The sequence below is a fragment of the Clinocottus analis genome, unplaced genomic scaffold (assembly GCF_023055335.1).
Source record: "Clinocottus analis isolate CAN_PGR_092001 unplaced genomic scaffold, fCliAna1.0.p SCAF_12, whole genome shotgun sequence".
NCBI lineage: Eukaryota > Metazoa > Chordata > Actinopteri > Perciformes > Cottidae > Clinocottus > Clinocottus analis.
The window spans coordinates 14,432,840-14,445,339 of record NW_027175843.1 but is presented as its reverse complement, the minus strand read 5'-3'; the positions used below and the strand labels follow the sequence as shown (position 1 = coordinate 14,445,339).

Genomic DNA, 12,500 nt, shown 5'->3' with positions numbered 1-12,500 from the left:
CACCTTTTCACCGTCTTCTGAGGAGGAGCTTTCAGTTTGTCAAACTCATCTTTCTCTGAGTAGATCACCACATTGTCTGAGAGAGAAAAGCAGAGGATATAGAAGTTTATAGGTGTGTTTGACTAAAGTAAGTAGAAATAACACAGCAAATATACTAAGATCTCATAGGATGTTGGTGTTACATGTTATTGTTTCAATATGAAAGGAATGCCACATTATACCCAAACTTCGACAGAGATCTCTTGGATTAGTGTGGATTTCATGCAAAACTCTTTTGCAGAACAGCGGCCAACGTGGCCACAAGTGGCAATTACAGAAGAACAGAAAACGGAATTTCCCTTCAGTTCCTGGATGTTTTTTCTTCTTTCAAAAGTGAAATAGAACAGAAATGAAAAAAAACTCCAAAATATCTCACAAGTGTGACAAATACATACTTTTATTGAAATGCAAGTACTGCATCGAGCGTTGCAGAAAAAGTTGCAATACACTGAAGAAAACAGGATCCTGATGGTATAACGCTACAGGACGTATTACCTTGGAGGGGAACTGCAGTCAGAGCGATGTATAAAATGATTACATCGACTATTATGTTAAATGACACTGACATCATGGATACTGATGGGGATAGACAGCATAATGAGTGAATACATAAGTGGAACAAATGCTGTGTGTCTGTGTGTGCGTGTGTGTGTGTGTAAGAGAAGGAAAGGGAGAGAGAGAGGAGGAGAGAGAGAGAGTTTGTGTCTGTTTAAGTGTCTGTGTCTTCATTTCACAGCCTTATTAACTCAGTGTCTACGTGAGTGACAGCAAGCTCCGGTAGAGCTCCAAGCAATGGGCTTATCTTCCAAAAATACACCTCATTCACGCACACACACACATATGCACACTCACACAAAACAGTAAGTAACAATGCAGGCATTTTTTTTTTTTTTTTTGTCAGACTATAACTACTTTATCAGTTGTTTTTCTAGCTATTAAATTATTAAGTCCACGACCTCATTGTACCACATAATGGGTTTGTGGCCACAGGTTGTGTGCATGTGAGTGCATGTGTGTGTGTCTCTGTGTGTGTCTGCTCGCATCCACACCACATGTAAGTGGTTAGTCAGTCAGTCTGGGAGTGAAATTGAACAGAGCATCATTGTCAGAAGAAATGGCGCCTAAAGCAACGTATGGCTTTTGCTTTGGAAGCTTCGCATTCCACCATGACGCCCTCATCATACTGCACGTCTGTCAGCACACACACACACACACACACTTTCATTTGCATACATTATATTACAAATCCTAAATATGCACATGTAAACTGGACTGACACACAGAGGCAACACTGTTAACATTTAGATGTGATTTGTATAGTTTGGATTCCATACTTATATTTTTTCCATATTTATCCACATTGAATGTTGTAAGGCAGATCCGAACATGAAGCGAGAGTTCAAGTATTCCTTAATTCATACACACAGGCTGCTCCAGAGATACGGCGGCCTAGCAACAGTACAATTTTGAAGGAAACGCTTTTTCTCAGTGTGAAATTTCTGCTGGTTCACAGATAGCATGGAGTGTTCGGGCTTAACGCATCAGCCAGACATTCAGTTTCCCGAATCAGTGTTACAGAGGGCTTTGCTGCAGGATTGAGTCAAATTACAGTTTGCTGTAATCACTGCTGGGTGGCATCTGTTCATGCCTCAACTCCCTAATAACTAAATTGTGCCCTGTGTCACTATGACTATTTTGGAGACATTTCATAGTTGTTAAAAAAAATACTGTAATAATAATGTTACTATAATTACGGAGTGTATTTTTTTTTTTTTAAAGTTGAAGTTTAAATTGTGTCTGTTATTTATTGAGTGTATATTTTGTTTGGTCTCTTTAAGGACCGGTGCCATGGGTGCAAGAGAAGTTTATGGAAACTTGGATATGATTTGTTTGTGACTGTTTATTTTTACAGAAATGAAAACACTGAGAATTTTAGTGAGGGAATAACAGATGGTCTGCATATAAACAGTCACTAAATAGTTGTATGTTCATGCTTCACTTGGTTTCTGCATTTTGTCTTTTTACTCTTTGAATTACAAAATGAATATATTACAGTCTGTAATCTATATAATCTGAATAATGTAACGATACAGTAACTTCCAGTTACTTTTAAGTACTGTTTGCTTTTTCTGCTCACTTACTGCTGAATTAAGTTTTTAACAATCTTCATGTGTAGTTTCCTCAAAGATAAACGTGTAATTATTGACACTATTGCTTAGTCTGGAGCTCAAGCAGTGAGTTCCTTACTTGCTGACGAATATGTTAATTTTGAGTATTACATTATATGTGTTTTTGGTATTTAAATAGCATCACTAATTTTCATAAACCACGATCAAAGCTCTCATCGTGGTGGCCATGCATATGGCCAAACATGTGGATACTGTTAAAACCATGTATACAAGGATATTAATAACAAGATTACTTGCGTTTCATGCAACCATCATATCGGGTATAAAATCAAAACCAGGATTAAGTCTCATGACCCGGATACGAGTGAGCATGTAAACAAGACACACAATTATGAGGCCAGAATACAGATGGGAGTAAAGTCAGTTTGTGAGCGACACCAAACAGGAAGTCCTTAAGAAGCTTAACCTCTGCGTGAGTTCATCAATTATGAAATGTGAGTGTGTGTGTGTGTGTGTGTGTGTGTGTGTGTCATGTCTCACCTGGGACCTCTTTCTTGTCTTCCTGTTTGTTGGTCTGAGCCTCCACTGTCTTCACAACTTGTCCAGAACAACATGCTGTAGACGCACACACACAATCAACGTCACACACAGATGCCAACCTTTAACATGATGTGTGTGTGTGTGTGTGTGTGTGTGTGTGTGTGTGTGTGTGTGTGTGTGTGGGTGTGTGTGTAGGTGTGCGTGTGCGCGTGTGTGTGTGTGTGTGTCAGTCTCACCCTGACTATTCGGTTTGGCCTTCAGGATATAAAACATAATGATGAGCACGATGGCGATGGCCATGATGAAAATGGTTGACATGGCGATAATAAGAGCCGTTGCGAGGTGTCCTTGTCCGTTGGAATCTGAAACATTGGAGGCAAAATAATATGAATGATTTGTGGATGCTAACATACAAAGAAATTGAGGGTTATAGATAGATTAAGCCTATATATTTGTATTGGTGTACCTTTGTGTAGATGAGGGAACACGGTCGTGCTGCCAGGGTCGATAACCGGCTTCTCTTTTGGCTTGCTGTTCAACATGCCTGTGAAACATACACATACACACATAGTTTCACCCCTTGCTCAATTGTGGATAAGTGAAGAACAGTTGCTGCGAGTCCTTTTATTTGCTCATATATTCATTACAACCTGTGGGAAACACGCGTTTTCACTTTCCTGCAGTGAGTAAGACGAGGAGAGTAATGCAACTCGTCTGTCTTATCAGTTAAATATATAAGCACTGCCAGCAGCTGGTTAGCTTAGCTTCGCACAAAGACTGGAAACAAGAGGAAACCGCTCGGGGCGACTGTGGCTCAGTGGCAGAGCGGGGTCGGCCTTCAATCAGTGGATTAGCGGTTTGATCCCCGGCTCCTCTCGTCCATGTCGACGTGTCCTTGGGCAAAAATACTGAACCCAGGCGGTTCCTGCGATGTAAGCTCAGGTGTGAATGGGTGAATGATGACATGTAGCGTTGAAGCGCTTTGAGTGGTTAGAAGACAAGAAAAGTGCCATACAACTACAGTTCGCTTTAGCATTTAGCTAAATATGGATTAAACGTGTAAATTACTGAACTTTAGAGGCACTTAGCAGTATTTTGCTACTTTAAAACAGAGCCAGGCTAGCTGTTTCCCCCTGTTTCCAGTTGTGTTAAGACAGCGGTTCACAAACCGTGGGGCGTGACCCTCAAGTGGGGCGTAGAGGTATTACAGGTGTATAAGGTAAAACTAAAATGCCTGTACTTCCATGGAAATGTTTACGTTACGCCATGTGCGATTCGCTGGTTCTTGGCGTTTTCCGAAAAGCCTCCGCGAGATCGGCTTTTCTTCTGTTGCGTCTTTCAAAACAGAATATAGATCTAAGCCCGACATTGAGCATGAATTGAGAGCAACCCCATCAAATCTACAACCCTGTTTAATTAATATTTGTAGAAGAAAGCCGGTCACTGCAGCCACTAACATTGATACAACGTGATGGCTCACACATCTGCACTCATTTAGTTTTACACAGATTGAACGTTATTGTTATTATCTTGAAACTATATTCAGTGCAAAGCAGGTTATTTATTAGTTATTATTTGCATTGTTCTAACAAAATGATTGCACATGTTATTGGTTTCTGTCTGATGGAGCAATCTCGTTTACTTGAAAGGGATTGGATTTTTCTTTATTCTTTTATTTGAAAAAGCACGCATGGAGGACTCACAAAAAGTTAGACCATTTTGTTACAATCTTGTTACAATATTCTTGCGGCGGTAGGGCACGGTAAGTTGACATTTTTCTTCCTCCAAAGTAGGGCGTGAACCTCTGTGCTAAGCTAAGCTAACCAACTGCTGGCTGTAGATATTAAGCATGCATAATTCAATCAATCTTTCAATCTTATTAGGAACGTAAATTACTTTCAGAACTTCAAACTATTAAATAGTCAAACTATTCCTTTAAAGTTGGTTGAATGATGCACCACTTTCCTCCAGAGATGACACACTATAACAGATTGGTGGAGAGAGAAGAACCAGATAAACTGTCAGGCTTGGACATTTGTCACTAGCAGAGGCAACGTGCCATCTGTCACTGGTTATATCATGTTAGCTTTGGCATTGCATTTTATTGACTTTTTTTTATCCCCCCTCACCCCCCAATAGTATTCCATGACATCATTTTGTAATTGAGGAAGCTCTCTGTCCAAATTTCTGTCTCTTTTCCTGGATTATTCACGGTCTGTTTTTCCTCTTTCTTAATGGAGCTGTAAACTCCAGACAGCTCATAAATCAGCGCTTTTAATCAGTCTTTTATGTCACCGAGTTGATAGACTGTAGAACTCTTTGGCATGAGCCCTACCGCTTCCCGTGGTCTTAGCGCCTCATGTCATCACACACACACGCGCACACACACGCACACACACACACACACACAGTGCCCTGTGGCTGCAGACATTAACTCGGGGTATGTGTTTACACTCTGGATAAGGGTATGAGCTCAAACTGGAATTTTGTTTAGCGTCTTGCGGTTTTGTCTCTTGATCATGTCTGTCAGCCTGAATTCACACTGCACGATTATAATTCTGCAGGGCAATCTGGGCACTCAGTACAAACACACTGAGAGGAGTAGAAATGCCCAGCAAAAAAAAAAAAAAAAAAAAAAATCAAAGCATTTTTCCTTTAGGAACAATTGTGAGCTGGAATGAGGCGAAGGATAGCTTCTGTGTGAAAATATGAAGTGAAGCACACGTGTGTCTGGTGTCTCTGCAGACAAGAAAAATAAGATTACGTTTGATGATGTCTCCTGATGGTGAGATAAGAAAAGAAAAAGAAAGTCATCCTTCATGAATCCCCTTGGGGAAGTTCTTCTCTGCATTTAACTCGTCCTTGGTTAAGGAGCAGTGGGCTGCCCTGTGAGGCGCCCGGTGAGCTCAGGGACACTTCCACGTGTGAACGAGGGGAGGAATGGGGATCAAACCGTGGTAATGGGACGACCACTCATCCCATGAGCTATAGCCGCCCCATAAGTATTAATATGTGTTGGTGCCTGTTCGGAAAATGGCAGCAAAAGTCAAAAGTTGACAGTGTAAATTGAACGACAACCTCGTAACGTCTGCCTGCCAAAGAGTAACATCAGCGCAAGCAGTAACACGCTAATCATCTTTCTTTCTTTCACATACCCACTAAAGTTTTAATTATCACACACACAGAGCGAGGCAGGAGCCAGGGTAATTTAAAGATTACATGGCGAGTGTCAGCCTGCCTTCACCCTGAGCAAGAAGAACTCCCAGCCTTCAGCTCCTTTACGTATTTACTGTAGGGAGTGCATCATTTTTACGTTCTCGAACATCTAAAGAGGGTTTAATTAAAATGTACCACAGGCTGACTGAACAGAAGTGGAGACTGGAGAAATTTGATTTCATCTTTTTTTTTTCCAGACAAGTCTAACTTCTTTCAGAGAGCCATGAACTACTGCATTTACAACTTGTGTTCAAAGGTTTTATGCTATAATTGTTTTGTTTTTTTTAGATTTCTAATTGTCTGTTTTGCATCTCCTTATCATCTCTTATCATTGATTTATTTTAAACAACAGCAATTCCACCTTTGTCAGGTTATTCTTCCTTTTGACAGAATAAGTTTTGCATTGTTTAAACAATATAACTATGTAGTAAGTAGTAAGCAAGCACGAATACCCCAAAAATATGTCATTAAATTGTGAAAATCCTTATACTGATATACGAGGAGAGCAATATAAGTAGGAAATAAGCGTACATCCCAAAATGCCCAACTATTCAATTTAAAAGCCTTCATGTTGAAACTACGTCAGCACAGACATAATTGCGATCAACAAATTTGTTTGAATCTGAATATACCATGAAACTGATGAAATTAAAATGACTATATATAATTATATCTTTCTTATTTGCGCAGTATCATTCAATCACTCATTTCTATGCCTTGGAGAAACAATTAAGTTGCTGTTGAAAAGCAAGCGTTTATTCACACACACCCACACACACACACACACACACACACACACACACACACAAACACACACACACACACACACACACACACACACACACACACACACACACACAAACACACGCATATTCCTGCTCCTTCTTTACACCCTCCCCTCTGCAGGCCCAGACTGCTTTTCAACGTTTTTTACGTTTATAACACACTCATTAAATATGACACAATTCATACAACGCCATTCATTTCCGGCCTGTTCAATTACACTCAAAACGGGGGCCCATAAATATCATTCCAATAGGAGTAGAAGAGTAAAAAAAACTGGTCCCATCTTTTGGTTCAATGTGATCTCTTTGTCACATGAGGACAAACGCTCAGAGGACGCAGCAGGACGGCGAGAATGTCCGCCGCAGCTCTGCAATGAATGCTCATCTTGACAAGGATATTGAACATGTCCTTAAATGTCTTGAACGTCTATTAATCTCATTGTCACTAAAAGATTATTTCCAATCAGACAATGATTTTATTTTCAGACAGATTTTCAAACTGAATGTTCTTAATAAAACATCCGTCTTGTTGCTCCGTGAAGAACGTTATCTGCTGTCTCGGATCATCTTCTAATGGATTGTGGTCTAATCTTATTCTCATTTTTCATGGTGTTAACTATATTTAAGGCTTTTTTTTACCATTAAAAAAAGGACACAAAAGGACATTCAATTACATTTAACATGTATCTTTCTTTATTTTCCAGAGTGTCCTAAAAAGATTTAAACTAAGCGTCAAACTAACGGATTTTATAACAAAGATGTAGAGGTAGTGGAGATGCCCGGGAAGAAGACGGCAGGGCAGAGAGATACTTAAACTAAACCGATGACCTCAAAGTTATTAATACCATTTACAATGAAAAAGTAATGCATTTGGGGCCAGTTGTAATCAAGATAACATGAGCAATAACCTCAAAGGAGACAATGTTGGGTTTCACAATAGATTCAAATTCAGCATCAGGAAATGAAAAATACTGTCTAGTCAACTATAATGCTGCACAACAATTTAATTAATGTATTCTAAAAAAAAAACTCTGGTTATATTCCCGTATGTGTTACCACCACAGCCAACTATACAATCTGCTAAATATCAGAAACATATTTTTTGCTTGACCGCCACTTGACAGCTTTCCCGCTTTTGTTTCGCAACTGTGAGGAAACGTCAATGAACTGTGGAGGCTGATAGTGAACGGGAAGACAGAAAAAAAACGTCTAGTAAATATTATTGTCCAGAGACGTGTTCGCAGCAACAGATGGCACCATGCATGTGCGCACACAGAGGTGCATGTGTCAGGTATGCAGGGAAATCAGGGAGGCAGTTAAGTTATGGATATGCTGCCAAACCCCCTTCTGGAACCATAAAAGTAAAGATGCAAGAAGGGGGAGTTCGACTCCTTTGTGTCCATCTGCGAGGCCTGCTGACTGAAGAGGACAGTGACCAGAGGGTCCGGGAGATTAAACTACAACTTCTGACCTCCGATCGTTCACTCAAACTGACTCCAGGCTTTCAACATCTGCTTTTGCACAGCATGTCCCCTTTTATTACTTTCATTTAGACAGAAAACTTTAATGTTTGGTAGCTTTGAATCCAACGGAAACCAGATCTGTGTTAGGATGGAGATAAAAAAAAAAGGGGGAATTCATAGTTGAAAAGAGAATAAAAGGTTGTTGGGACGAAAGGTTGGAAGTGAGCGAAAGGAAGGGGAGGGGGAAATGAATCTGTGAAGAGGTTGGTCTTACATTCTTTGGTGTTGCGTGGTGCGTTCTGGCAAGAATGGCAAACCATCCCGTAGAGGTTCCTTGGTCTGTTTTCCAGCATGTAAAACCTGGGAGACAAAAAGTACATACGTATAAACCAGCAAACCTTAGATGATATATAATTAGGCTACACCAGACCTGGTTAGGCGTACTGCAGAAAAATCAGCTGAAGAAAAGGGAACATTTTGAACAAAAATAAGAAAAGGTGTGTATACAATGTGTGGCCTTCTTACCTTGTAGACATACCGTACTATACACACTGCATAAGTATGGGGAAGCAGCTGAGGTGAAAAGTTTGCCTCAGTGAAGAAATGCACATAATTGACGCCCTGAAGGCACTAAAGATGGCCTAGTACATAATATCGCCCTGAATCATGAAGCATCTATCAGAAGAAAGGAGCGCGAGTAGAGTCTGTGAATGACTGGTGGTGATAATAAATCATTTAGGCTGGAGAACATGAGTAGTATTTACATAATATATACAGCATGCAGGTAATTAACTAATGCCTCCATATATCTGGATATGGTCAGAGAAACTGGTTCAGTCATGTGCTCTTGGTCACTTTAGCATTACAAGAATATGAGAATTAATTAGGTGAAGACATATCTGATTTGTTTGCTGGTGTTTGATTTATTTATTTAATTTATTTCTACCATTAGACATTGGTCACTAACTGCACACCTACAAATGTCAAGCAGATTTTAATGTTGATGAGCAAACATCATCAGATTTATTAATGATTACATCATTTGTAAATGATCCACAGAGAATGAACTGAGCCTGTACTAAATTATTATTCTAAATGATTTGTCATATCACGAAATCATGTGAAAAAGGTCTGCTTAATATTTGTAGTTGTTTTGAATGCTGCGTGCTATTAAACAGCTGACAGAGTGATTAGGTTTTTTAGCTGGAGAGTGTGGAGACGCATTAAAGGCGGAGGTAGGAAATGCACGGCCCGCCACTGGAATTACTAATATATTACACAGTGAAAATTAAACAATAACTGAGGTTACTTTGAATTAAACATTAACAAATGATGTGTTTCTTTATCTTCACGAACCTTTACAAATATGCAATATGGCGGTTGCTAGCCAAAATAAAAAATGTTCCAGATCTACGGAGACAGTGATTCAATCATATAGATAATGACCTATTGATTATGTTGAGGTAAAGTGATTGCTTCAGCATGGCTCCAAAACACTAATTATTTTTAAAGCGCTGCTGAAGCATCGTCCAAGGAAGCCAGCAGATAGACACGTCTATCACAGCAGACTTATTCTCCTCGGGGTCATTTTCACGGCTGAGATGCCGACTTGCAGACGAACTGAACTTTATTAGGTACTACCGTTCAGGCATGTTCTGTTCGGCTTCCAACAGGCAACGACTCTGCGAACCTTCGCGTACAACAGTCATACATGCAGTACAGAACAGTACAGATGCAGACGTGGACATGACCAAACTCAGGGTTTCCGAGCAACAACCAAAACATCCTGTGAAAGGAGACTCACAGCCAAGATAAGTAGAAGGAAGCGGGACATTATCCAGCGTGACGACAGGAGGACGAGAATCATAAATCGTTCATATTCATGCCAATTCTTCAAGACTTACTTATATATATATACTGCCCACATTCAACCATAGATATCGGATGTAGTATGATTAAGAAAAATACAAATGAAAAAAAAAATATTCGGTTCATTCAGAAAACATATTTCTGTGATTGCAAAGCAGGAGCTCTAAAACCGTCATTTAACATGTTAAATGCCGTAAGAGAGACCAGGTTTGCTACATGTTTAATAATGGAGCACTTATGGCATGTGATACAATACACTTAACATCGTGAGGGATGCAGCGGACCTCGCCCACGGCCGACCACCGGGCCAAACCTGCCTGACCAAACACCACCGAACTGCCGCGAGCCGCAGCGGGAGCTCTGCTGACTCAGCTACAAAGCTAACTCAGCTACTAAGCTAACTCAGCTACCAAGCTAACTCAGCTACAACCTGGGGCCACTCTACAACGTGGCCTATTTCTGGCAGTCTAAAAATTTGGTGGATGAAATAAGACTGCTGGCTAACCCACGTCACAGAAGGTCGGTGACTATTGAGCCCACATCTTTACAGAGACCGGGTTTCATCATGGCACCCTGGAAAAAGTGGCTCTTAAACTGAAGTCCTGCGGTAGGTCACGAGGGTTCAGGAGCGGACTCAGCGTTGACATCATGATGTTTGGTGCTCAAACATATTGAAAGCTAATGGACAATGTTTTCCTGATGTTGAGTTTTTAATTGTAATTGTTCCAGCAGTGCACCGGAAGAAGGCATGGAAGAAGACTATTGGCAAGTCAACATAGATGTAAAAAAATCAAAGTTGAAAGTACTTTGTTTTATGAGGAAGGAAATGTGTTTACCGCCAATTTTCTTAGTGAATCTGGCACTCACTGTAAACATAGACTTGGTTTGAGCCTTCAAGCAAGGCAGTGAACATGCAAGCTGCTTCAGTGGCACCGCTTTTTCAACTGTTTAGTAAATGCCCGCTGTCTTTTTTTAACATTGAATCTTGTCCAGTATGTGTGTGTTTTTTTGTCGTTTACCCTGATAGACATGGTCCACATTCAGCGTCGCTGTCTGGAGTTCCTGCTGCACGGACAGTGGCTTTGTAGAGTGCGTCACAGTCTTTATGCCGTCTGCAGATCTCGTACTTTCCTTTGGAATATTTCCCATGTGGACATGGCACACAGGCAAAGTCCTCATCTTTCACACCGTAGCCACAGGTCTGCAAAACACACACAGACACACACACATTCAACCATTAGGTGAAAGGTTCATGAGATATAATGTAGATTTAAATAAAATCGACACCCTTCAGATCAATACGATTATTCACAACTGTGCTGTGCACACATTTAAGAAAGCACACACACACACACACACACACACACACACACACACACACACACTCGAGCACACGCACTTACACAACATCTGTTTCAAACCTTGGAATTGCTGTTTTGAGAAAAGATTTGATTGGTCACAGAAGACCCAATGTGTGTGTGTGTGTGTGTGTGTGTGTGTGTGTGTGTGTGTGTGTGTGTGTGTGTGTGTGTGTGTGTGTGTGTGTGTGTGTGTGTGTGTATCTCCCATCTCTGCATGTTCATTTTTCATATTGGGAGGCCGAAAAACAGGCCACACACACAAATATACAAAAACATACTCTGGGTTTTGCTCCCTCTCTTTCATCTTTCATTTTCCCTCTAACTTTCATCCGTCTATTCAAACAAGCCGATGCCTCCTAGCTTTGGGCTATAGCAGACGGACTCTCAGAGAAATCTAATACTCCTTCCCTTCTGTTTGACATCCGTAGGTCTCAGTGTGACTGTTTGATATAAAACTTTGCTGCACTATCGGCAGGATCTAGTTGCTTTTGGTTAAAACTCACTTTGAATCTTTTTTTCATGCCATGGCTCAGCTTCTGTTTGTTCTCTAAATGCTCCTCTGATTGAAAGTTTTTTTCTTTCTTTTCAAAGCAAATCTGTCGCCTCTTTGAATCTTGGGTATTATAAATGAAGGAATAGGGGAGGAGGTTTTTTTTTTGTAGAATTCACTACAATATTTATTTTGAAAGTTGACAGGGATGCTAAAGAAGGGGAACGGGGGTGATGACATGCAACAAAAGTCACAGGGAAATTTGAGCCGGTGCTTGTTCTGCATCTTAGACCACCAGGCCACATCATGTAAGCTGACTTAAAACTTCAATGCCAGATTCTGTGTCCTCACGTCGCCATACCTTTCAGAGCTCAATAAAAGTTACAACATTTGGAAATATAAGTTCCCTCCCCCCCAAGGGTGTACGTCCATGTAAACTAAGATGAAAATGTAGTGCAGCAACATCAAACACAATCTGGATACAAGATGCACTTTAAAAGCATCCTTGGATGTCTTGTGTGATGTCTGTGTGCGTGTGTAAGTGTGTACTTTCTGAAGTCTCTGTTGTGAGGATGAACCTTGTGGTTATCCCATGATTAAAAGGGTGT

The 12,500-nt window shown here is 40.5% G+C and overlaps 1 protein-coding gene across 1 annotated transcript in view; it reads right to left on the bottom strand.

The window, feature by feature from the left end:
• The window catches only part of edar (ectodysplasin A receptor), a 20,843-nt gene that overhangs the window by 3,632 nt on the left and 4,711 nt on the right, over positions 1-12,500 (bottom strand). The window contains exons 3-8 of the mRNA XM_068572843.1: positions 11,061-11,242; positions 8,447-8,532; positions 3,175-3,252; positions 2,945-3,070; positions 2,709-2,783; positions 4-76 (exon numbers count right to left, since the gene is read on the bottom strand). Coding sequence (XP_068428944.1) covers positions 4-76; positions 2,709-2,783; positions 2,945-3,070; positions 3,175-3,252; positions 8,447-8,532; positions 11,061-11,242 — 620 coding nt within the window. The remainder of the gene's footprint in view (positions 1-3; positions 77-2,708; positions 2,784-2,944; positions 3,071-3,174; positions 3,253-8,446; positions 8,533-11,060; positions 11,243-12,500) is intronic.